Consider the following 21398-nt stretch of genomic DNA (forward strand, 5'->3'; position numbering starts at 1 on the left):
CAGCGGGAGCGGGCACACGCTGGGTGGGAGGCTGCAGGCCCAGAATAGGCTGTGGATGATGAAGAATTCTGGGATCTATTCTTGGCTCAGGATTGAGGCGTGATCTGGTGCCTCCAGCAGGCATCAGAACAGGATCTCCCAGCGCCAGTTTGACATTAATCTGAGCGGCCCTGCAGGGAGGAGGGGACGAGCTCTCCTCCCTCCTCCCGCAGCCACAGACTCTGCCGAGCACCCAGCGCTGCTCTGGGAGCATTTCCAAACCCCGGCGTTTCTCTCTGGCTGCCTTTTGGGCCGAGTGACCAGGCCTGGTTCGAATCCCACAGCTCCGAGTGCCCGAGCGCAAACAGCCCGAGGAGCAGCTCGCATTCCTTGGCCTGCGGCACCCCGCACGTTCCCGGGGCTGCAGGGAATGTTCCTCGCTGCTCTGGGGAACATTATCCCGCCCGGCAGTGCGGGAGCGCGGGCGGCCAGGGCAGCGGCTCCTGCGGGGCCGGGGCGCACGGTTAATTATAGCCGGCAGGGTTGGGCAATGTTGTGTTTGCCGGGTTGCCGGGGAGATGAGCAGCGGCCCCAGCGCTGCCCCGGCAGCTCCGCGCTCGGCACCAGCGCTGCGCTTGCAGAGCTGCACCACCGACCTTCCCAAATATGGTCCAGCAGCAGCCGGAGCTCCCCAGCTCAGGCCGGGCTCTGGGATCAGCCGGCTCCTGCCATCGGACCCTCACAGCCTCTCCTGAGAGCACCAAGCTCAGCCCTCCGGGAAAATCCCGCTCTGCAGCCTCCCCTGGGCTGGGCAGAGCCCGAGCCCCGCAGGGCTCCCGCCGGGAGGTACCGAGAGGAGCCAGGCAAAGGAGGCCTGAGGTCTCGGGGGTTTCAACAACAGGAAACCAAAACTGCTCTGGGGAGGTCCTCAGGTCAAGGAAACCTCCTGTGGAGCCCGGCTGGGAGAGCTGGGAATGTTCCCCTGGAGTGGGAAATGCTCCAGGGAGAGCTCAGAGCCCCTGGCAGGGCCTGCAGGGGCTCCAGGAGAGCTGCAGAGGGGCTGGGGCCAAGGCCTGCAGGGACAGCACCCAGGGAATGGCTCCCAGTGCCAGAGGGCAGCCAGGGATGGGATCTTGGCAATGAGGAATTCCTGGCTGGGCTGGAATTGCCAGAGCAGCTGGGGCTGCCCCTGCATCCCTGGCAGTGCCCCAGGCCAGGCTGGACACTGGGGCTGGAGCAGCCTGGGACAGTGGGAGGTGTCCCTGCCATGGCAGGGCTGGCACTGCAGGGGCTCTGGGGTCCCTTCCCACCCAGCCATGCCAGGATTCGCTGATTCTGTGATTCCAACATTTGTCTGTCCTGCCTCGTGACTCTGGGAAATTCTCTGTGAAGGAATGGGGATGCTGGGTGTGACCTACTGCCCCTGACAGTTCCATGCCCAGGGACAGGGCTCTGCTCCCATTCTAATGGAAACCCTCCAGCCCTCACTTTTATACTTCTCAGATGTTCTAAGCACTTTTATTGCCCTTTTTATTCACAGTTAATTTTCTTCTGCTTGGCCAGGTGGGAATGTTCGTGTGGCTGCAGTGAAATCAGCCATGGGAGACCCCTTGGGACAAGATTAAAACTGATTTTTACTGCGGGACAAAGAGTTACTGAGGAAAAAATGTCCAATATTTTTAATTCATATTTTCCCTGTCTTTTCCTCCTGTCCCTTGTGTGGCAAGAATCAGCTCCAAGTGTGGCAAGTGTAAATGCAGTGTTGCAGGCTTTATTACAAGCCTGTAATAAATCATAATCAGCATTAATTAGCAGTTCATGGGACAGGGCAGTGTTTAAGTGCAGCTCCTCTGCTCCCTGACCAGGGGAGCTCGACAGGGGCGGGGCAGGTGGGGCAAGGACATTAAAGAGCTGAAACTGAACGAACTGCACGGGGGGACCAAAGAAGTGCCAAAAATCAAATAACCAAACCGACGGGAGCGATGCTGCTGTGGGAGCTCGGCAGCCTGGCCATGGGATTCCTGTGGAAAACAGCTCCTGCCAGGAGCTGGTGTGTCACCACACACCCGGGGAGCCTGGGGGGACACTCAGGGTCACTTGGACACCTCCGGGCACTCTGGAATCATGGAATGGTTTAGCTGGAAGGGACCTCAAAGCCCACCCAGTCCCGTGGGCAGGGACACTGTCCCAGGGTGCTCCAAGCCCTGTCCAACCTGGCCTTGGGCACTGCCAGGGTGAAATGGTTCCTTTTCACATTTTCTCTTTACACTGCTCCTACTCTTCTGCTCCGGGCCTGACCCTGGCAATAAATAACCCCCCAAAGTGCCTGGGTGCTCCTCAGCAAACCTGCCACAGATCTGTGATTTATCCCCGATATTTCCCATTTCCCAGATGTCCCTGAGCAGGAAGCAGCTCGTGCACTGCATTCACGTGCCTGGAATCCCACAAAAATCACGGTAACTAACAATCCCGTGTCAGCCTTTGCCCTCTGCCCTGGAACAGCCCCGTCCGTGCCCGGCTCTGCCAACAGCCCCGGGACAGCTCCCGGCCCCGGGGCTCCCCGGTGAATCCTCATTCCCGGGGAAAACTGCTTCTAAAGGGATCTAATTCATTTTCTCACCTTTGTAAACGTAACTGAGGCGTCAGGTAACTTCTACAATAGGAGTCGCTCAATAAAAGAACTCTCTCTCAAGCGAAAGTCAACTCTCAGCTGGGTCAGGTGAGGTCACACAACGAATTGTGCGTTAGGCAGGTGGAGAGTGTGAGTTACACCGGGGCGGGTCTGTGCAACTTCTCCTGTAAAAGAGATGCCATTTTTTACCCCTTCCTGAGCTTGCTTTGTGGAAATCTCTTCCTCACGCCCGGCAGGGAATAAACGGCGCCTTTTCTAAAACGGTGTTTGGAGCGCTCCTAAAACCGGCCCCGCGGGACGGGCTGCGAACAGGGGTTCAGACCGGGCACAGGCGGGGGCCGGGGGAGGCTCCGGCCGGCACACACGGGGGTCCGACAGGCCCCGGCCGGCACAGGCGGGGACCGGGCGCTGAGCGGTGAAGCGGCCGCGGGTTCAATACACCCAAGCCCCGCGGAGCCCTCACGCCGCCGCCATGACACCCGCACAGCCCCGCCCGCGCCGCTCTGCGCGCCCGCTCCCGTCTCGATGGTGCTCGGGACCTCCTGGCCGCCAGGGGGCGCGGCGCGGCCGGGCGGGGGCGCGTTGGCGCGGGGTCCTCCCCGCCGGCAGGGGGCGCGGCGCGGGGCGGGCCGCGCGCGGGCGGCGCCGCCATGGACGCGCTGAGCCGGGCCGGGCCGCGGCCCCGCCGCGCCGCCGCCGCCTCCCCGCTGCCCTGGGGCCGCTTCGCCGCATGGATCGACTGCGTGTGTGTGGTGACCTTCGATCTGGAGCTGGGACAGGCCATGGAGGTGCGCCACGGGCACGGGCACAGCGCCTCAGGGAGCGGGGCTGTGAGGGGAGCCGGGATGGAGAGGAGGGGAGCGGGAATGGGGAGAGGGAAGGGGGAATCAGGGATGGGGCTGAGGGTCGGGAATGGGGAGAGGGAATCGAGAATAGGGAGGTGACAAGGGGAGTCAGGGACTGGGGGTGTGGAGCGAGCAGGGATGCGGAGAGAGGGAATCGGGGATGGCGGAGTGGAAGGGGAATTAAGGACGGGAACGGAGGGGATTAGGAACGGAGAGGGAGAAGCGGGATTAGGAATGGACAGGAAAGAGCGGGATTAGGAATGGACAGGGAAGAGCGGGATAAGGAATGGACAGGGAAGAGCGGGATAAGGAATGGACAGGGAAGAGCGGGATTAGGAATGGACAGGGAAGAGCGGGATTAGGAATGGACAGGGAAAAGCGGGATTAGGAATGGACAGGGAAGAGCGGGATCACGGTTGGGGGTGTGGACAGGGGGACCAGGGTTGGGCTGGGGGCAGCGAACAGGGAGGGGAGGGGGGCCCGAGCAGAGATTTGGGGTGAGGGGGATCTTTGTGGGGTGGGGGGTGCACAGGGCAGGGAGGGGCCAGGGCAGCATCCATTTATTTTATGGAATAAAACCTGCCCAGGGTGACACGTCCCATGGAGCCCGGCTGGGAGGGAAGGGAAGGATCCAGGGAGAGCTCAGAGCCCCTGGCAGGGCCTGAAGGGGCTCCAGGAGAGCTGCAGAGGGACTGGGGCCAAGGCCTGCAGGGACAGCACCCAGGGAATGGCTCCCAGTGCCAGAGGGCAGCCAGGGATGGGATCTTGGCAATGAGGAATTCCTGGCTGGGCTGGGATTGCCAGAGCAGCTGGGGCTGCCCCTGCATCCCTGCAGTGCCCCAGGCCAGGCTGGACACTGGGGCTGGAGCAGCCTGGGACAGTGGGAGGTGGCCCTGCCACGGCAGGGCTGGCACTGCAGGGGCTCTGGGGTCCCTGCCCACCCAACCCATTCCAGGATTCCAAAGACACACATTCCCAGCAGCCAGGGCAGGGAGGCGTCCGTGCAGGATTCCCAGGCAGGGGAAGTTCCCTGGCTGGGTTGGAGCAGGGCTGAGCCCCTCGTGGGGCCAGAGGGGGTGGGATTGGGGTGGGAAAGGCTGGACAGGGCTGTTCCCAATTCCCTGGAATGCCCAGTGCTCGTCCTGCAGGAGGGTCTGGGGGGAGCTGGGCTCCTCAGGGGCTGCTCTCTGAGGAAAGCAGGGAAGTGTGGATTTGTCTGAACCTGAGGCATCACCTCAAATTCCTTCTTATTTCTTGTGTGGTTGTGGGAGTCACTCCTTGCTCTGCCCTTTTTAGGGAGATTGATCTTGTTTTCAGAGAATTCAGCCTTCCCAGTTTTAAATGCTGGAGCTTCCAAAGGGAATGGGAAGCAGGAGGAACCAACTCCACCTTGTTGCTGCTCCCTTGCCTTGAACACTTGATTGTTTCTTTCCCTGAAGCCTCAAAGTGAATAAAAAAATCTCCTCCAGACCCGAGTTTCACCTGTTTGATCCTTTTTCCTGCAAAACCCGGCCTGAAATACCCCAAGAAAGGGAGGAATACTGGGATAATAATTAACATGGCGAATTCAACACTTTGTAGTTGTGTTTTGATGTGGAAAGGTGGGTTCTCACCTGTCTGCCTTTGTGGATGAGGGATGCAGGAATGTAGTTTGTTCATCCCTAGAAAGGAATTTTCCTTCTTTTCCTCCCTTTGCCTGCATAAGTTTCAGTGGGAAAATGTTCCTTATGTGGCACAAATGACTTAGGAAAACTGGGAACATGTCAATGGGGATGACACAGCCCCCCTGTCCCCCTTCCTTTGGAAAAGCATTGTGGAATTCTGTTCCAGAGGGAAGGGGAAGGGGCAGGGATGAGACATGGGAAGGGAAGCCAGGAAGAGGAGAAGCTGTGGGGGCTTGGGGGGCTCTGGGGGTACCAATTTAGGGGGTCTGGCCATACAAACCCAGGGGGTTTCTGTGGGTACAAACCTGGAGGGTCTCTGAAATTCAGCAATGGGAGATTCAGAAATCCAGAAGTCTCTAAGGGAGAGCCCAAAGATCCTGGAATTCAGCAATTCCCACTCTGCTTCCATGGACAGTGGAGAAGGTGTTGGAAAGCAGAGCCCAAATCAAGGCAGGAATTAAATGGAATTCCTGTTTCTGGTCCCCCCACCTTCAAATAACCAAATAAACACTTTAGTATCGGATTGAAACCCTTTTGGGCTGCTCTGGAGACATCCAGGGACTTCTAATCATCCTAATTTCCTTTTCATTTGCCTTTTTTTGGCTTTTGAAAAGTTATAGTGACTCAGATTCCTTTTGGCTTGGATTTGAGATTTTGAACTTTTGGATTTTTGATGATTTCCCTGCGCCCCAAACAGAGAAACAGCAGAGTTTAAGTGAAGGGGAAGCTGAGATGAGGGATTAAGGTTGGAAAAGACCTCTGAGATCATAAATTCTAGCCCTGGAGGTTAAAGCCTGATTTTCCAACCGTTCTCTGGCAGAAAGCCCCCCCAAAATCCAGCAGGAGAAGCTGAAGCCTTGTCCCAACTCCTGCTCTGAATTAGGCAGCAAATGTTGAGGAAAGCACAATTCCTGGGATTCACAGGCTCCTGATGGACCAGGATCAGCTGTCCAGGGCTCCCTGGCCTGGCCATCATTCCCTGGGAATTAACAGATAAATCTTTGGGTAGGGGCTCATTAGTCCCAGCCACGGGGAGGTGTTGGGGGTCCTGGCACAGAACAAGGGGAGCAGGGAGGTGATGGATGCCCTGGGACAATCCCAATCCCCTCCCACTGCAGCATCCCAGCCCTCCCTGTCCACGCTGAGGTCCCAATGCTCGGGGATCATTTTGCCTCGGGGTTTTGGTGGCTTTTCTCTCCCAGCAGGGCTCATCAGCAGCGCTGGTAATTGGGAATTTGGCTGGCACGGCCAGAGCGCCGCCCTCGCCAAGGGATCCGCGGGAACTGTCAGAGCTGGGTGAACTTCCAGCCCCTGGCACGGGGCCACCCGGGCTATTTCTAGCCTGGAGAGGAGAGTCAGGCACTGGGGGAGCTCCTGGCTGCAGCTGCAGCTGATTCTGGAGCACAGCTCCCGAGGCTGACACGGGAGATCCAGCTCAGCCCGGCCCGGGCCGGCTCCTTCTGCTCCGCTGCAATTCCTGCACTTCAGAGGGGCTCTGTGGGATCCTTCTCCTCGGGACCCACGCTGTGCCACCCACCTGCAGAGCTGCCCCAGCCCTGGGGACACAGCAGCAGCACCTGGAGCTGCTGGAGAGAGCCCAGAGAGACCCCAGAGCTGCTGCAGGGCTGGAGCCCCTCAGTTCCCAGGGAGCCAGGCTGGGAGAGCTGGGGGTGCTCACCTGGAGAGGAGAAGGATCCAGGGAGAGCTCAGAGCCCCTGGCAGGGCCTGAAGGGGCTCCAGGAGAGCTGCAGAGGGACTGGGGCCAAGGCCTGCAGGGACAGCACCCAGGGAATGGCTCCCAGTGCCAGAGGGCAGCCAGGGATGGGATCTTGGCAATGAGGAATTCCTGGCTGGGCTGGGATTGCCAGAGCAGCTGGGGCTGCCCCTGCATCCCTGGCAGTGCCCCAGGCCAGGCTGGACACTGGGGCTGGAGCAGCCTGGGACAGTGGGAGGTGTCCCTGCCATGGCAGGGCTGGCACTGCAGGGGCTCTGGGGTCCCTGCCCACCCAACCCATTCCAGGATTCCCTGACTCTGTGGTCTCTGTGGGTTATGAGGAGCACAGAGTCAGGCTGGAGAAGCCCTCCAAGGTTATCAGTTCCAGCACTGATGGAATTCCTCCCTTGGGGTTTGTCTCAGCCATGGCTGTTGAGCCCTCCTGGTTCCCCCTGCAGTGCATCCCCCCACACCCCCCTGCTCTTTCCCAGCTCCCTCTCCACCCTGTCCCTCCTGTGTGTCCTGCCCTGCTCCTGACAGAACAGATGTTTGCACATCTGGAATACTCCCAGAGGATTTGGGGCTGTTCATTCACTCAGCCATCAGCTCTCAGCAATAAATCTAAGCCAGGAGCCTTTGGGTCTGTCCAGAAATGCAAATAAAGCCGGGTTCAGTGACAGGTTCAGAGTTTAAATCATCCCAGGTGCTCTCCTGCGGGCTCTGTTGGGATCAGGGAGGCGTTGTTGTGTGTGGAGCTGTGGGCACAGGGGCTGACAGGCTCTGCTCTCTCCACAGCTGGTGTATCCCCACGACTTCAGGCTCACCGAGAAGGAGGTAACCACCCTTCCTTCCCCTCCTCCCTCCTCTGCCGGCAGCTCGCAGGGCTCTCACTGGGTGTTGGTTTTTTTGCAGAAAACGAGCATCTGCTACCTGTCCTTCCCAGACTCCTACTCAGGTGGGTGATCCCGGGGTGACACAAGTGTCCCTGCTGGAAGGACAGTCCCTGGGGTGGAGCAGGGCCGAGAGGACTGCAGGGAGCACCCTGGGGCTGGGCCAGAGCCCCCGTGCTCTGCTGGGTGGGAACCTGTGCTCCCAGGGAATTCCCGGTGTGGCCAGGAGGGGTGGCAGCTGTCACATTCCTGTGTTTGGGAGCAGGAGCTGGGGACGGGACACTTCCAGCAGAAATGTTCCCAAACCTGAGTTTATGCTTCACAAAGGGACAAAGAGAAATAAATCCGCTCATCCTGCCAGGCCCTGGGGCTTTAAAGATTTCTGCATTTCCATGGAATAATAACCCCAGTAAGAGTTTCTGCATTTCCATGGAATAATAACCCCAGTAAGGGTTTCTGCATTTCCATGGAATCCTGAAACGGTTTGGGTGGGAAGGGACCCCAGAGCCCCTGCAGTGCCAGCCCTGCCATGGCAGGGACACCTCCCACTGTCCCAGGCTGCTCCAGCCCCAGTGTCCAGCCTGGCCTTGGCACTGCCAGGGATGCAGGGGCAGCCCCATCTGCCAGGGCCTGCCCACCCTGCCAGGGAAAAGCTTTTTCCTATAGCTCCATTTCCTTTTTCCTTCCCATTCCGCTTTTCCCCTTTCCCCTCCCTTTTGGATTTCTCTGCTTTGGTTTCTCCCCCGTCCCTCCCCGTTCCCTGCTGGATTTCCCCACAGCCCCTCCCGTTGTGCCATTCCCTGTCACTGTCCCTGTGTGCTGTCTCTGCCCCAGGTGGCCTCGGGGACACCCAGTTCAGCTTCCGGCTGCGCCAGGCCGGGGGCTCCCGGAGCTGCCCGTTCCAGGATGACGGCAGGTACAACCGCGAGGCCCCGGTGACGCTGCAGGTGGGTCCTGGCCTCACACCTGCCGGGGAAAGCCAAGGATGCCATGGACTTGGGGGCCCTGGGGAAATCCTCCTTTTCCTGGCTGTGGGAACTGTGAGACAAGAACGGCTCAGCACGGGGATTTCCTTCTGTGCTCGCGGGGAGGGAGAGCAGGGCAGGGAACTGCTGGGACAGGGAATGGGATCAGGGGACAGGGAACTGCTGGGACAGGGAACTGCTGGGACAGGGAACTGCTGGGACAGAGAATGGGATCAGGGGACAGGGACTGCTGGGACAGAGAATGGGATCAGGGGACAGGGACTGCTGGGGCAGGGAATGGGATCAGGGGACAGGGAACTGCTGGGACAGGGAATGGGATCAGGGGACAGGGAACTGCTGGGACAGGGAATGGGATCAGGGGACAGGGAACTGCTGGGACAGGGAATGGGATCAGGGGACAGGGACTGCTGGGACAGGGAATGGGATCAGGGGACAGGGACTGCTGGGGCAGGGAATGGGATCAGGGGACAGGGACTGCTGGGGCAGGGAATGGGATCAGGGGACAGGGAACTGCTGGGGCAGGGAATGGGATCAGGGGACAGGGAACTGCTGGGACAGGGAATGGGATCAGGGGACAGGGAACTGCTGGGACAGGGAATGGGATCAAAGGTGGGACTGGATCAGGGCTCAGGGAACTGCTGGGAGAGGAAGTTGTGCTGGGAGAGGGAATTAGGTCAGGGAGATCAAAGAATGAATTGAACTGGGGAGAGGGAACTGAACTGAGTCAGGGGGACCCCCCAGATATTTTGGGAGGTGGACCAGAATTAGGGAGACCCCAGGTCCACTGGGAGAGGGAACTGAATTTGGGATACCTCAGTTGTTTTGGGAGAGGGAACTGAAGCAGGGAGATCCTGGCAATTCTGGGAGAGGGAACTGAAGCAGGGACACCTTCCACTGTCCCCAGGCTGCTTCCAGCCCCAATGTCCAGTCTGGCCTTGGACGCTGCCAGGGATCCAGGGTCAGCCACAGATTTTCCTCTAGGAATTCTCTTCCAGGGCCAGGAATTGCTCATTGCCAAGATCACATCCATCCCTGCCTTCTGGCAGTGGGAAACCATTTCCTGGGTGCTGTCCCTGCAGGCCTTGTCCCCAGTCCCTCTGCAGCTCTCCTGGAGCCCCTTTTAGGTCCTGACAGGGGCTCTGAGCTCTCCCTGGAATCTTCCTCTCCATGTGAGCACCCCCAGCCCTCCCAGCCTGGCTCCAGTTGTGTCTCTCCCTGTGTCCCCATGGGAAGCTCTCTTGGAGGGCTGGGAGGTGTCAGAGCAGGGGGGTGGCTCAGGAGGGGTTGGTGGCAGTGGGGCTGGGCTGTCCTTAACTGTCTCTCTGTTCTTTTCCTGTTCCTCCCTGTCTCTCTCTGTCCCTCTGTCACTCTCTGTCTGTCCCTGTCCCTCTGTCCCTGCAGCGAGAGGCTGCTCACTATTTTGGGTACGTGTACTTCCGGCAGGTCAAGGACAGCTCCATGAGGAGGGGCTACTTCCAGAAGGTCAGTGCCGAGTCTGGAACCCCAGGATCCCTGGGGCTGGACAAGCCCTCCCAGCCCATCCAGTCCCAGCTGTGCCCAATGTCCGCCTTGTCCCCAGCCCAGAGCCCCGAGTGCCACCTCCAGGAATTCCTGGGACACCTCCAGGGATGGGCACTGCAAAGCTCCCTGGGCAGCCCCTGCCAAGGCCTGACCCCCCTTTCCATGGGGAAATTCCTGCTGATTCCACCCAGACCCTCCCCTGGCCCAGCCTGAGGCCATTCCCCCTTGTCCTGTGCTGGTCCATGGGGACATCTCAGTCCCAGCAATGTCCTGAGCTTTGTGCCCTCCACCTCCAGGAGTTCCTTTCAGACTCCTGCTAATGCAGAAATCAGTTTTTCCATCCCCACTAAACCAGTGAGTTTTCCACTGGAACAGTGGGATTGCTCAGGGAAGGAATTATCAGACTTGGATGAGGTTTGAATTCAAATGGCCAAGTTTGGGGCTGGACAGGAGGGGTTTAAATGACTCCTGCATTCCTAATTAATGCACTCATTAATGGCTTGAGGAAGAGGAGAGTCAGTGTAACAATGAAACCTCCAGTGAGGCTGGGTTGGGACAGCTGTAAAAACCAGGGATTTATTTCACAAGAAAACCCCAATTAGAACAAAAAGGGCCTTCCTGGACACAATTTGTTATTCCAAGCTCCTTTGTCCTTCCCCAGCATTCCTTGACTTTATCTGCCCAATTCCCATTTCAGGAGTCACTCTTTTGTGCTTCTCCACCTGAAATGGTTTTTGGGAGCTTTGAACCCACCAGCAATTGACTTTTATTCCCTCTCCAGCTGCTCCTTTGCCAGGCCATGCTCCCATCCCTTTGCTCTCCCAAATCCTGGCTCACGAGCAGGTGGCAGCAAGAACTCCACCAAAGTGCTGCTTGGGAGCTGCTCCACGGATTTAGTGCTGGGTTTTTAAAGTTCACCCCTCTCTAAGCAGTACAGAAATGTGCAGTGCTGGGGTCATGGGGGTCCTGATCCCAAATGTGCCGTTCCCAGTCCCTGGTGCTCGTGTCCCGCCTTCCCTACGTGAACCTGTTCCAGTGCCTGCTGCAGCTGATTGCTCCGGAATACTTCGACAAGCTGGAGCCCTGCCTGGAGGCAGGTGAGCTGGGGGCAGGAATTCCAGCTTGGGATAGAGGGGCTGCATTGGGAGGTTCCTGGAAAACAGCTGGAATGCTCCGAATGGCTTCATTCTGGAGCACATTCCAGCAGGGAAGAACTTCCTCCTGCTTGTCCAAGCGGATAAGCAGGTGTAAAGGAGGGATTGTGGGGAGGGAGGGGGTGGGGCTGTCAGTTTGGATGCAGGGTGTTCCCAAGGAACGCAGTGTATTCCCAAAGGCAGGAATCTGCTGTGCCTCCATCCGGCCTTTCCTGCCTGGGTCATTTCATCCTGATCTATCAGCTCTGGGTCTGCCACAAGCCAGGGGGAGCTGGGAAAGGGAACAATTCCCTTTCAGAATGCCAGGATGAGCTGGATTCTCTCTCAGGTGAAACTCTTCCCTTCCCTGTGTCCCTCAGTGTGCAACGAGATCGACCAGTGGCCACCCCCAGTGCCTGGCCAGACCCTGAACCTGCCCGTGATGGGAGTTGTCATCCAGGTACCTGGACCTGTTCCACGGTCCTGCATGTGAAATCCCTGCCCACCCCACATTCCCCACAGCCTTTGCCGCTGGAAATGGTGGCTGGGAAGTTTCTGCCCCGCCAATCCCACCCCAGTGCGATCCCTGCTCTCCTTGTCCTGCAGGTGAGGATCCCATCCCGGGTGGACAAGCCAGGCTCCAGCCCAGTGAAGCAGTGCAACCAGGAGGTGAGAGGGGCTGGCACAGAGGGAGGAGCTGGATCCTGAATCCTCTTGGGAATCCTTTGGCCCGGGATCACTGTGGTCTCAGCAGCTCCACGCCAGGCTCTCCTGCCTGGGGTCATACAGGGCTCTCTGCACCCAGTCTGGGTGCTTTACTCACTGCTCCCCTTGCTTTTCCTGGGAAGTCAGGCCCTACTGGGTCTCCTGCCTTCATCCTGGAGTTGTTCTGAATTTGCTTCAGTGTTTTGGTTCAGCTCTGGTTTGGATTCCTTCCCTCTCCCTTTCTCTGCTGTGACTAACACTGGTTTGGTGCCACATCTCTAACCCCGCTGGCTCTGCTGTGTCTCAAACGCTCTCCCACCAGAGGAAACCCTGGAAAACAAAGGAGCAGGCATGGACAGCCTTTCCCATCTGGAAAAAAAAGGGAATCTTCCTTAGTTTGTAGGCGCAAGAGTTAGTTTGGGATTGAGTGCTGCCCACCTCAGGGTGTGAGCCTTGTTCCCTGTGGCTGGCTGGTGGAATTCCAGGCAGGCTGCTCCCATCTCCTCACAGTTCACTAACAGCTACTAACAGCCTTTTCTCCCTTCCTCATCCAGAATCTGTTACCAGCCCCCCTGGTTCTCCCCAGTGTTCATGAGCTGGATCTGTTCAGGTGAGAGGCTCCTCCCAACCCTCTCCCCTCCACCTGCCACCCTCTCCCTGCTGGGAGCATCCCATAAATTGCAGGGATGGTGCAGAATCAAACACTGCTGCATTCCAGGGACTCCTTTGGGATTCTGGGCAGGGTTTGAGCTGAGGGTTGTGCCCTGCACAGCACCAGGGGCAGGGGGTGAGAGCTGGACCTGACCCAGCCCAGAGCCCCCCAGCCCTGGGCTGAGCCCCAGCGTGGGCAGCAGGGGAGGGGGATCCTGCCCCTGTGCCCCCTCAGGTGAGACCCCCAGCCCTGGGGACACAGCAGCAGCACCTGGAGCTGCTGGAGAGAGCCCAGAGGAGGCTCCAGAGTGGCAGGGGTGGCACTGGATGGGCTTTGAGGTCCCTTCCCACCCAAACCATTCCATGATTTTCTGATCACAGATTGCCTGACTTTAGTTAGAGCATTTCCTTTAAACTTGTATGAAACAACTGAGTGACAGCCCAGGTGAAAACACCTGAATTTCCCTGTGGAATGCTGCAAGTCCATCCTAGATCTCAAATTCCCAGACAGGAGCACACCAGGGGGGGCTTGCAGGCCACAGCTGTGTCTGTCCATCCTGACTGACCCTATCATTGTTCCCATTGTCCCAGGTGCTTCCAGCCAGTGCTGATCCACATCCAGATGCTCTGGGAGCTGATGCTGCTGGGGGAGCCCATGGTGGTGATGGCACCATCCCCAACCATGTCCTCAGAGATGGTCCTGGCCCTCACCAGGTAACACCCACAGGGTGGGAGGGACTGGGAGCTGTGACAGCAAATTCTGGCAGCTTTTCCCTCCCACATGCACTCTGTGCTGCTCACCTGGGTTGGGTTTAGTTTGCTAGCAAACTGAAGCTTTGCAAGACAAACTGCAAATATTCCACGCTCATTTTCCAGCAAGGATAGAGAGGAGTACAAAGGAATCTCCCCTGATAAGTCCAGCTCTGAGGAATGTTCTCTCCCCAGCTCAGAGCTCTGCCTTAGCACAAAACCCCAAAAACCTGCAGCTTCCCCAGAGAGGTTCAGCCAGGCCGGGTGCCAGGTGCTGCCCTGGGGTCAGCCCCAGCCCCTGGGGCGCTGCAGAGCTGGGAAGGGCCCTGGGGGTGCTGTGCCAGCGGCTGGGCCCGAGCCCAGGGGGCAGGGGGGGCCGAGGGACCCTGGGCTGTGGCAGCCCCAGGGTGGGCACGGCCCCAGGGCAGGGACTGTGCCCTGTGCTGGCCCGGGGTGACCCTGCCAGCCCGGGGTGACCCTGCAGGGGTCTGTGCCTGTCCCTGCAGCTGCCTGGCCCCCCTGCGTTACTGCTGCGACTTCCGGCCCTACTTCACCATCCACGACAGCGAGTTCAAGGAATACACCACGCGCACCCAGGCCCCGTGAGTGCCCCTGCCCTGCCGCCTCCCCTCAGGGACTGCCAGGGCCACCAGCGCTCAGCCTGTCCCCTCCTTCCAGGCCCAACATCGTCGTGGGCGTCACCAACCCCTTCTTCATCAAGACCCTGCAGCACTGGCCGCACATCCTGCGGGTGGGCGAGCCCCGCATGTCAGGTGAGCTCAGGGGGCCTGCCAGGGGAGCTCAGGGTGAAGGTCAGGTGAGCTGAGGGCGCCCACCAGGGAAGCTCAGGGGACCAGGGTGGCTGCCAGGGTGTCACAGTCAAGACAGCCACGATACACAGAGCATCATCCCACAATTTCAGAAAGCTTTAAGCATTCCCCCATACACAGTAACACCTTACCATTCAGGAAGCTTCAGGCATCTGCCCATCCAGAGCAACACCACACCACTTCAGGAGGCTGCAAGTGTCTGCCCTTGCTGTTCTTAGCCCACCCTTTTATGCCCTCCTGTTCATGCAGTGCACCTGTGTGCCCTCTGCTCCCTGGGTGGTTGCTCAGCACACCTGGGCACCCCATGGCTGTCAGTGCTGCTCACCTGGGCACCCCATGGCTGTCAGTGCTCTCAGTGCTGCTCACCTGGGCACTCCATGGCTGTCAGTGCTGTCAGTGCTCTCAGTGCTGCTCACCTGGGCACCCCATGGCTGTCACTGCTGCTCACCTGGGCACCCCATGGCTGTCAGTGCTGTCAGTGCTGCTCACCTGCTTCTCCCAGCTGTGCCATGGGGATGGGCTGGGGCAGCCCCACTCCCCATCACCAGAAACTGCACCTGCACCAGGGGTGCTCAGGATGAAGGGGGAGCTCAGGGTGTCTGTCAGGGGAGCTCAGGGTGCCGGGTGAGCTGGGGGTGAAGGGGGAAGCTCAGGATGGAAGGAGAGCTGGCCCAGGGCTCTGTGGGGCTGGCAGAGCAGCTGGAGGCTGCAGGGAGCAGCCCTGGCAGTGATGATTTCCTCTCCTGGGAGAGCCCAGCAGCCACAGGAGCTCACCTCTGGCTGTGGCCATGTGCAGGATGAGCACGGAGCTGGGGCAGGGTGTGGGGAGCAGGAAATGCTGTCCTGGAGCTTCCAGGAGAGGAAAAGCTCCTCCTGGGCAGGAAATTGAGAGAGGTGGAGAGAGAGAGAAACCCCCTCTCCTTTATCGAGCACCTTTGTAGACTGGGAAGCCAAGGAAGGCCTGGGGAGGAGGAGCTGGTTTTTAGCACATCCTCATCCCAGAATTCCAGCAGGGAAGGGAGCTGGGACTGCTCTGAGGGTGGGCAAGGGCAGGGCTGGGTGTCCCAGGTGCAGTCACAGCAGGAAGGACGGAGCCTGAATTGTCCCTGCTGTGTGTCACAGGAGACCTGCCCAAGCAGGTGAAGGTGAAGAAACTGGCCAAGCTGAAGACCCTGGACACCAAACCAGGTGGGTGCAGGCCTCGGGAATCCCTCAGGACTGACCCTTCCCCTGGGGATTGGGCAGCAGGGAGCTGTGTCCGTTTGGGACTCCTGATCTTTCCTGATCCCGTGCTTTTGCCATCCAGGAATCTACACTTCCTATAAAACATTCCTTCACAAAGACAAAACCCTGATCAAAAGGCTGCTGAAGGTAAGCACCTCCCACTCTGTCCTGGTGGGAAACTGAGCCAAGAGCTCGCTTTGAGCAGACAGAGCTCTCCAAAGGAGCAGAACTTACACTTTGGGATGATTTAGTCTGTAATGGGACCATTCATCATGCCAGGTTTTGGATTTTCCACTTGATAGGGAGGATTAAATCCTGGTGCTAACAGTAAACTGAGTGAGAAGAATTGATATCAAAAAATCCTGAAAAAAAAATCAGGTTTTGTGTAGTGGAACTTGAAATTTTAATGTGTTTGAGTAGAGGATGGAATCTGTGCTATGGGATCTGGAGTTTGGGATCTGGATTTGAGGATCTGGAGTTTGGGGATCTGGATTTGGGGATCTGGAGTTTGGGGATCTGGATTTGGGATCTGGATTTGGGATCTGGATTTGAGGATCTGGATTTGGGGATCTGGAGTTTGGGGATCTGGATTTGGGATCTGGAGTTTGGGGATCTGGAGTTTGGGGATCTGGATTTGGGATCTGGATTTGAGGACCTGGATTTGGGGATCTGGAGTTTGGGATCTGGATTTGGGGATTTGGATTTGGGGATCTGGAGTTTGGGGATCTGGAGTTTGGGATCTGGATTTGGGGCTCTGGAGTTTGGGCAGCACTTCAGGGTCCTGTGGTTGCAGAGCTGCAGGTTGTGTGTGACAGTGAGGGGACATCTGGGTGACCTGGCTGTGACATTGGGTGACACCGTGTGACCCGGCTGTGCCGTGGGTGACCCCAGGTGACCCAGCTGTGCCATGGGTGACCCCATGTGACCCTGTGTGACCCGGCTGTGCCGTGGGTGACATTGGGTGACCCTGTGTGACCCCGTGTGACCCCGTGTGACCCCGTGTGACCCGGCTGTGCCGTGGGTGACCCCGTGTGACCCCGTGTGACCCGGCTGTGCCATGGGTGACCCCGTGTGACCCCGTGTGACCCGGCTGTGCCGTGGGTGACCCCGTGTGACCCCGTGTGACCCCGTGTGACCCCGTGTGACCCGGCTGTGCCGTGGGTGACCCCGTGTGACCCCGTGTGACCCGGCTGTGCCGTGGGTGACCCTGTGTGACCCCGTGTGACCCAGCTGTGCCATGGGTGACCCCCTATGTCCCGCAGGGCATCCAGCGGAAGCGCCCCTCGGAGGTGCAGAGCGCTCTGCTGAGGAGGCACCTCCTGGAGCTCACCCAGAGCTTCATCATCCCTCTGGTGAGTGCAGGGACACCTGGGGGGACAGGGAGCGGTGCCTGTGCAGACCCCGGAGCAGGGAACCCTGGAGGGGCTGGGTGGGAAGGGCCTTTAAACTCATCCCCATCCCCCTGCCATGGCAGGGACACCTCCCATTGTCCCCAGGTGCTCCAAACCCCAGTGTCCACCTGGCCCTGGGCACTGCCAGGGGCACCACAAGAGACCCCTCAACTGTAAGTTATTCTTTTTATTTTTATCTTTTCTTGTTTTAGGAGCATTACATGGCCAGCCTGATGCCTCTGCAGAGAGCCATCACTCCGTGGAAGGTAGGATGCACTTCCCAGTCCTCCTTCCCTTTGGGATTGGGAGTGGTTAAGGGTGCTGGGCACACTCCTGGGAACCTCCCCTGTTGAAGGAAGAGGGGGTTTACTCCTTGAAAAATTCATTGAAAAGTTGGAAGAATTTTTGGGACAGATATTCCCAGTTTTGCCAGGAGCTGAATTACTGGGAGTCTCACATGAGGATTGACCTTGGAATGTTTTTATCCTCAGTGCCTTGGGTACCTTTCCCACTAGAAGTGCAGCCCTTGTTTTCCTGGTTTCCTTTGGGAATCTCTGATATGGATTTCCATGGACTAATGTGAATTTCCCTGTGCAGAATCCCCCCCAGATCCGCCCGTTCTGCCAGGAGGATTTCATGAAGAGCCTGGAGCACGCTGGCCCCCAGCTCACCTGTGTGCTCAAGGGGGACTGGCTGGGGCTCTACAGGTGAGAATCCTGATCCCAGCCCCAGCTGGGCCAGTCCCAACGAGCAGCAAACCCTGCATCAGCACTGGGACCCCGTGGGAGCTGTGGGACTCAGCAGAACTCATCTATGGATTAACTCAGGATGGTCAGTGAGAGCAAATCCAGGGCAAATCCAGTATGAGCCAGAGCCCCTGCAGTGCCACCCTGCCATGGCAGGGACACCTCCCACTGTCCCAGGCTGCTCCAGCCCCAGTGTCCAGCCTGGCCTGGGGCACTGCCAGGGATGCAGGGGCAGCCCCAGCTGCTCTGGCAATCTGTGCCCATGTCCTGGTGTGTCCCTGAGCCAGCCCAGGGTCACCTCGGGGAGCTGTGGAGCACAGGTGGGGTTGTTGGATGGGATTGCCCTGTGGGTCCCTGCCAGCTCCAGCACCCCACAAATCACAATTCCCAACCTCTCCACAGGCGATTCTTCAAGTCCCCCAACTTCGATGGTTGGTTCCGGCAGCGGCACCGCGAGATGACCCAGAAGCTCGAGGCCCTGCACCTGGAGGCCATCTGTGAGGCGGTGGGTGACAGGGACAGGAACAGGGACAAGGACAGGGCTGTGTCTGTGAGGCGGTGGGTGACAGGGACAGGGACAAGGACAGGGACAGGGCTGTGTCTGTAAAGCAGTGGGTGACAGGGACAGGGCTGTGTCTGTGAGGCGGTGGGTGACAGGGACAGGGCTGGGACAGGGACAGGGCTGTGTCTGTAAAGCAGTGGGTGGCAGGGACAGGGCTGGGTTTACTCAGAGAGGAGAAGGCTCCAGGGAGAGCTCAGAGCCCCTGGCAGGGCCTGAAGGGGCTCCAGGAGAGCTGCAGAGGGACTGGGGCCAAGGCCTGCAGGGACAGCACCCAGGGAAGGCAGCACCCATGGCAGGGCTGGCACTGCAGGGGCTCTGTCACTGTTTCAGGAATGAGGATGAGAAAGCCCCTGCTCACCTCCAGGCTTTCCTTAGGGGAATCCCTTGGGAAGTGTCCCTGAGGGAAGCCACTCTCTCCTTAGGACATCGTGGCCTGGATGAAGGACAAGTCCGAGGTGGAGATCGTGGACCTGGTGCTGAAGCTGCGGGAGAAGCTGGTGAGTCCCTGCCTCCCTCCCCCTGCACTCCTTCCTCTCTCTGGGTGGGGAGAAATCCGGGACACAGATCCCACCTGTGCTGTGGAAAACCTTGCTCTCCCTCCCTGGAGGGCTGGGAAGCTCAGGAAGTTCAGTGTTTGTGTGAAATCCTCAGAGCTGGGAGGATCCAGGGAAGTTCGGTGTTTATGTGAAACCCTCAGAATTAGGACAATCCAGGGAAGTCCTTCCCCTCCCGAGGTTCAGGTGGCGTTTCCTGCCCGTTTTTAACCTGAGCTGCAGCAGGCAGAGCCCGGGCAGAGGGGAAAGGCCCCTGGAATGCGTTCATTCCCATTTCCCCGCAGGTGAGGGCTCGCTGCCAGCACCTGCCCGTGAAGGACGAGACCCTGCAGAGGGTGGATCTCTACATCGACACCATCATCGGCTCGCTGCCCGAGGACCTCCAGACTGTGCTGCACCACCCCTGAGCCGGGGGGCTCCTGGAGACCCTTCCCAGCCTGTCCCAGCCCGCTCCAGCCGCTGGGGCAGCTCCTGCCCGGGCCGGCCGGGATCGCCCTCGGAGCGCGGGGCGGGGCCGGGCGCCGCTCCCGGAGCTGGGCTGGGGCTGTCCCCGCGGAATCGGCCCCTGGGCGGCACCGGCAGGGCGGGAGGGCCCGCCCGGACACCCCATCCTTACCCGTGCTTGGATCCTCGGCGTGCCCGCGGCCCCGTCCCGCCCGGCAGCAGCAGCAGGAGCGGCCCTGCAGGGGCTGCGCTCAGGGCAGCTCCTGGGGACGGGGAGGAGGTGACAAAACTGTCCCTGCCCCTGGGCGGCCGGGGGAGCAGGAGGAGGAGTTGCTGGACATGGACAATTGCTGCTCTGTTTCTCCAGGGCAGAGCCAGAGGAGGGGCAGGAGCATCCGCAGGGATCAGAGCTCCCCGGAGTGCCTGGGAATGGCTGCTGGCAGGAGCTGGCCCCAAATCCTATTTATTCTGCTTGAGAACCCAGCCTGAGCTCCAGGGACACAGCGGGGCTGGGGCTCTGCCCCAGGCACTGGGAGAGCTCCTGCCAGCCCCTTCCCAATAAAACCTGGAGAAGCTGATTTCACAGCCTGTGCCGAGCTGGAATGGGCCCTGCTGCTCTGCCCCTGCCTCCAGAGCAGCCCCTGTGCCTGGGATCCCCTTCCTGCCTCGGGAATGGATTTGCTGGGGCCAGGGCATTGGTACTCCAAAACTGCATTGCGCCACTAGGGGCTCCATCCAGGGACGGAATTTTATCCTACAAAAAGGGGTTTGGGAGGGATGTGGCAGCCTGGAGGGTCGAACCCAGCACCTCTGCACGTGGTGGGGTTGTTGGGTTGTTCCTGCCCTGAGCTGGGGCAGCTCCCAGTGCTCCCAGTGGAAGCTGTGCTGTCCCTGCCCATTCTCAGGGCTGGGGAGGTTCAGAGGGGGCTGAACTCTTCCTGAATTTCCCCTCTGGAGCCAGGCAGAGCTGCAGGAGGCTGCTGGGTGTCTCAGTGCCCCTGCCCTGCTGGAGTAAGGAGTTCTGAGCAATATCCTTTGGGATAGTGTAAAGCCTTACATATCCCAGGTGTGTCCGTGCAGGCCCCAAACCCTCCTGTAAAGCAGAAAATCGTGGTTTAAAAGAAACGCTGGAGCCAAACTGGGTCCTGGTTTGGAGGCTGGGGAGGTTTATTGAGTTGGGAAGGGCTGTCCCTGCTCTTGGTCACTCGTGGCCATCCCGGTTTTCTGGAGGGTTCACAGCGCCTGTGGGTGGCTGTGTGTCCCTCTGCCCTTCCCAAGACATGGAATCACAGAATCACAGAGGCATTTGGGCTGGGAAAACCTTGGAGCCCATCGAGTCCAACCATTCCCACCAAGGCCACCACTGACCGTGTCCCCAGGTGCCACATCCACAGGCCTTGAAATCCCTCCAGGGATGGGCACTCCCCCATCTCTTGTAGCTGTTCTTCAACAGCCCCAACTTCCTCCTTCAGGAATTCTCCCTCAGGGATGTATTCTTAGCCTTGCCTTCCTCCCAAGGAGGCCAGACCCCATCTCCTACAAGCCCAGCACCCCAGAGTCCTGGAATGGTTTGGGTGGGAAGGGACCTCAAAGCCCCTGCAGTGCCACCCCAGCCTCAGTGGCTCCAGGATTCTGTGCTCCATCCCTGTGGATCTGTGGAAGCTGGGGGGTCTCCAGCAGGGAGGGGCTGAGGTGCCTCCAGCGCTGTGGGACCTGTCCAGACCCCCCTGTGCCCTCCCCAGACCTCTCCAGGCACCAGGGGCTGCATCCAGGGGATCCTGCCGGGACACTGGGAGCCGTGGGAGGCGTCCCTGGAGGGGCTTTGAGGTCCTTCCCACCCAAACCATTCCAGGATTCCCTGAGCTGCTGGGAATGTGCAAATCCTGCCGGGGCTTTGGGCTGCCCACAGGGAATAGGATGAGGTGGGAGCTCAGGGAGCCGCCCCCAGGGAATGGGATGAGCTCAGGGAGCAGCCCCCAGGGAATGGGATGAGCTCAGGGAGCAGCCCCCAGGGAATGGGATGAGCTCAGGGAGCAGCCCCCAGGGAATGGGATGAGCTCAGGGAGCAGCCCCCAGGGAGTGGGATGAGCTCAGGGAGCAGCCCCCAGGGAATGGGATGAGCTCAGGGAGCAGCCCCCAGGGAATGGGATGAGCTCAGGGAGCAGCCCCCAGGGAAT

The 21398-nt window shown here is 59.3% G+C and overlaps 2 protein-coding genes across 3 annotated transcripts in view; one reads left to right on the top strand and one right to left on the bottom strand.

Moving 5' to 3' along the window:
* The window catches only part of PPP6R2 (protein phosphatase 6 regulatory subunit 2), a 64029-nt gene extending 61366 nt beyond the window's left edge, over positions 1-2663 (bottom strand). The window contains exon 1 of the mRNA XM_066551101.1: positions 2600-2663. The gene's annotated coding sequence lies outside the window, so the exon portion shown is untranslated. The remainder of the gene's footprint in view (positions 1-2599) is intronic.
* A 597-nt stretch (positions 2664-3260) lies between these two features.
* Positions 3261-19799, top strand: DENND6B (DENN domain containing 6B). 2 transcript variants are annotated; one of them, XM_066551102.1, is made up of 20 exons: positions 3261-3399; positions 7630-7668; positions 7747-7789; positions 8559-8671; positions 10112-10192; positions 11223-11328; positions 11745-11824; positions 11971-12033; positions 12624-12679; positions 13312-13434; positions 13977-14072; positions 14149-14243; positions 15423-15488; positions 15607-15671; positions 16787-16876; positions 17128-17181; positions 17513-17622; positions 18064-18166; positions 18646-18720; positions 19062-19799. In XM_066551102.1, exons 1-20 carry the CDS (start codon positions 3262-3264, stop codon positions 19182-19184), a joined length of 1719 nt encoding a protein of 572 aa, XP_066407199.1. In that variant the 5' UTR covers position 3261; the 3' UTR covers positions 19185-19799. The 2 variants fall into 2 exon arrangements, with proteins under 2 accessions (XP_066407199.1, XP_066407200.1); XM_066551103.1 differs by lacking the exons at positions 7630-7668; positions 7747-7789; positions 8559-8671.
* Positions 19800-21398: the final 1599 nt, after the last annotated feature.

The sequence above is a fragment of the Molothrus aeneus genome, chromosome 5 (genome assembly GCF_037042795.1).
Source record: "Molothrus aeneus isolate 106 chromosome 5, BPBGC_Maene_1.0, whole genome shotgun sequence".
Taxonomy (NCBI): domain Eukaryota; kingdom Metazoa; phylum Chordata; class Aves; order Passeriformes; family Icteridae; genus Molothrus; species Molothrus aeneus.

Bases quoted from the DNA above. Each gene is read 5' to 3' on its own strand.
- DENND6B (XM_066551102.1), top strand. From the start codon at position 3,262: ATGGACGCGCTGAGCCGGGCCGGGCCGCGGCCCCGCCGCGCCGCCGCC. The intron at 10,193-11,222 runs GTCAGTGCCGAG...TGCCGTTCCCAG, and splicing joins GGAGGGGCTACTTCCAGAAG to TCCCTGGTGCTCGTGTCCCG. The intron at 16,877-17,127 runs GTGAGTGCAGGG...TTCTTGTTTTAG, and splicing joins AGAGCTTCATCATCCCTCTG to GAGCATTACATGGCCAGCCT.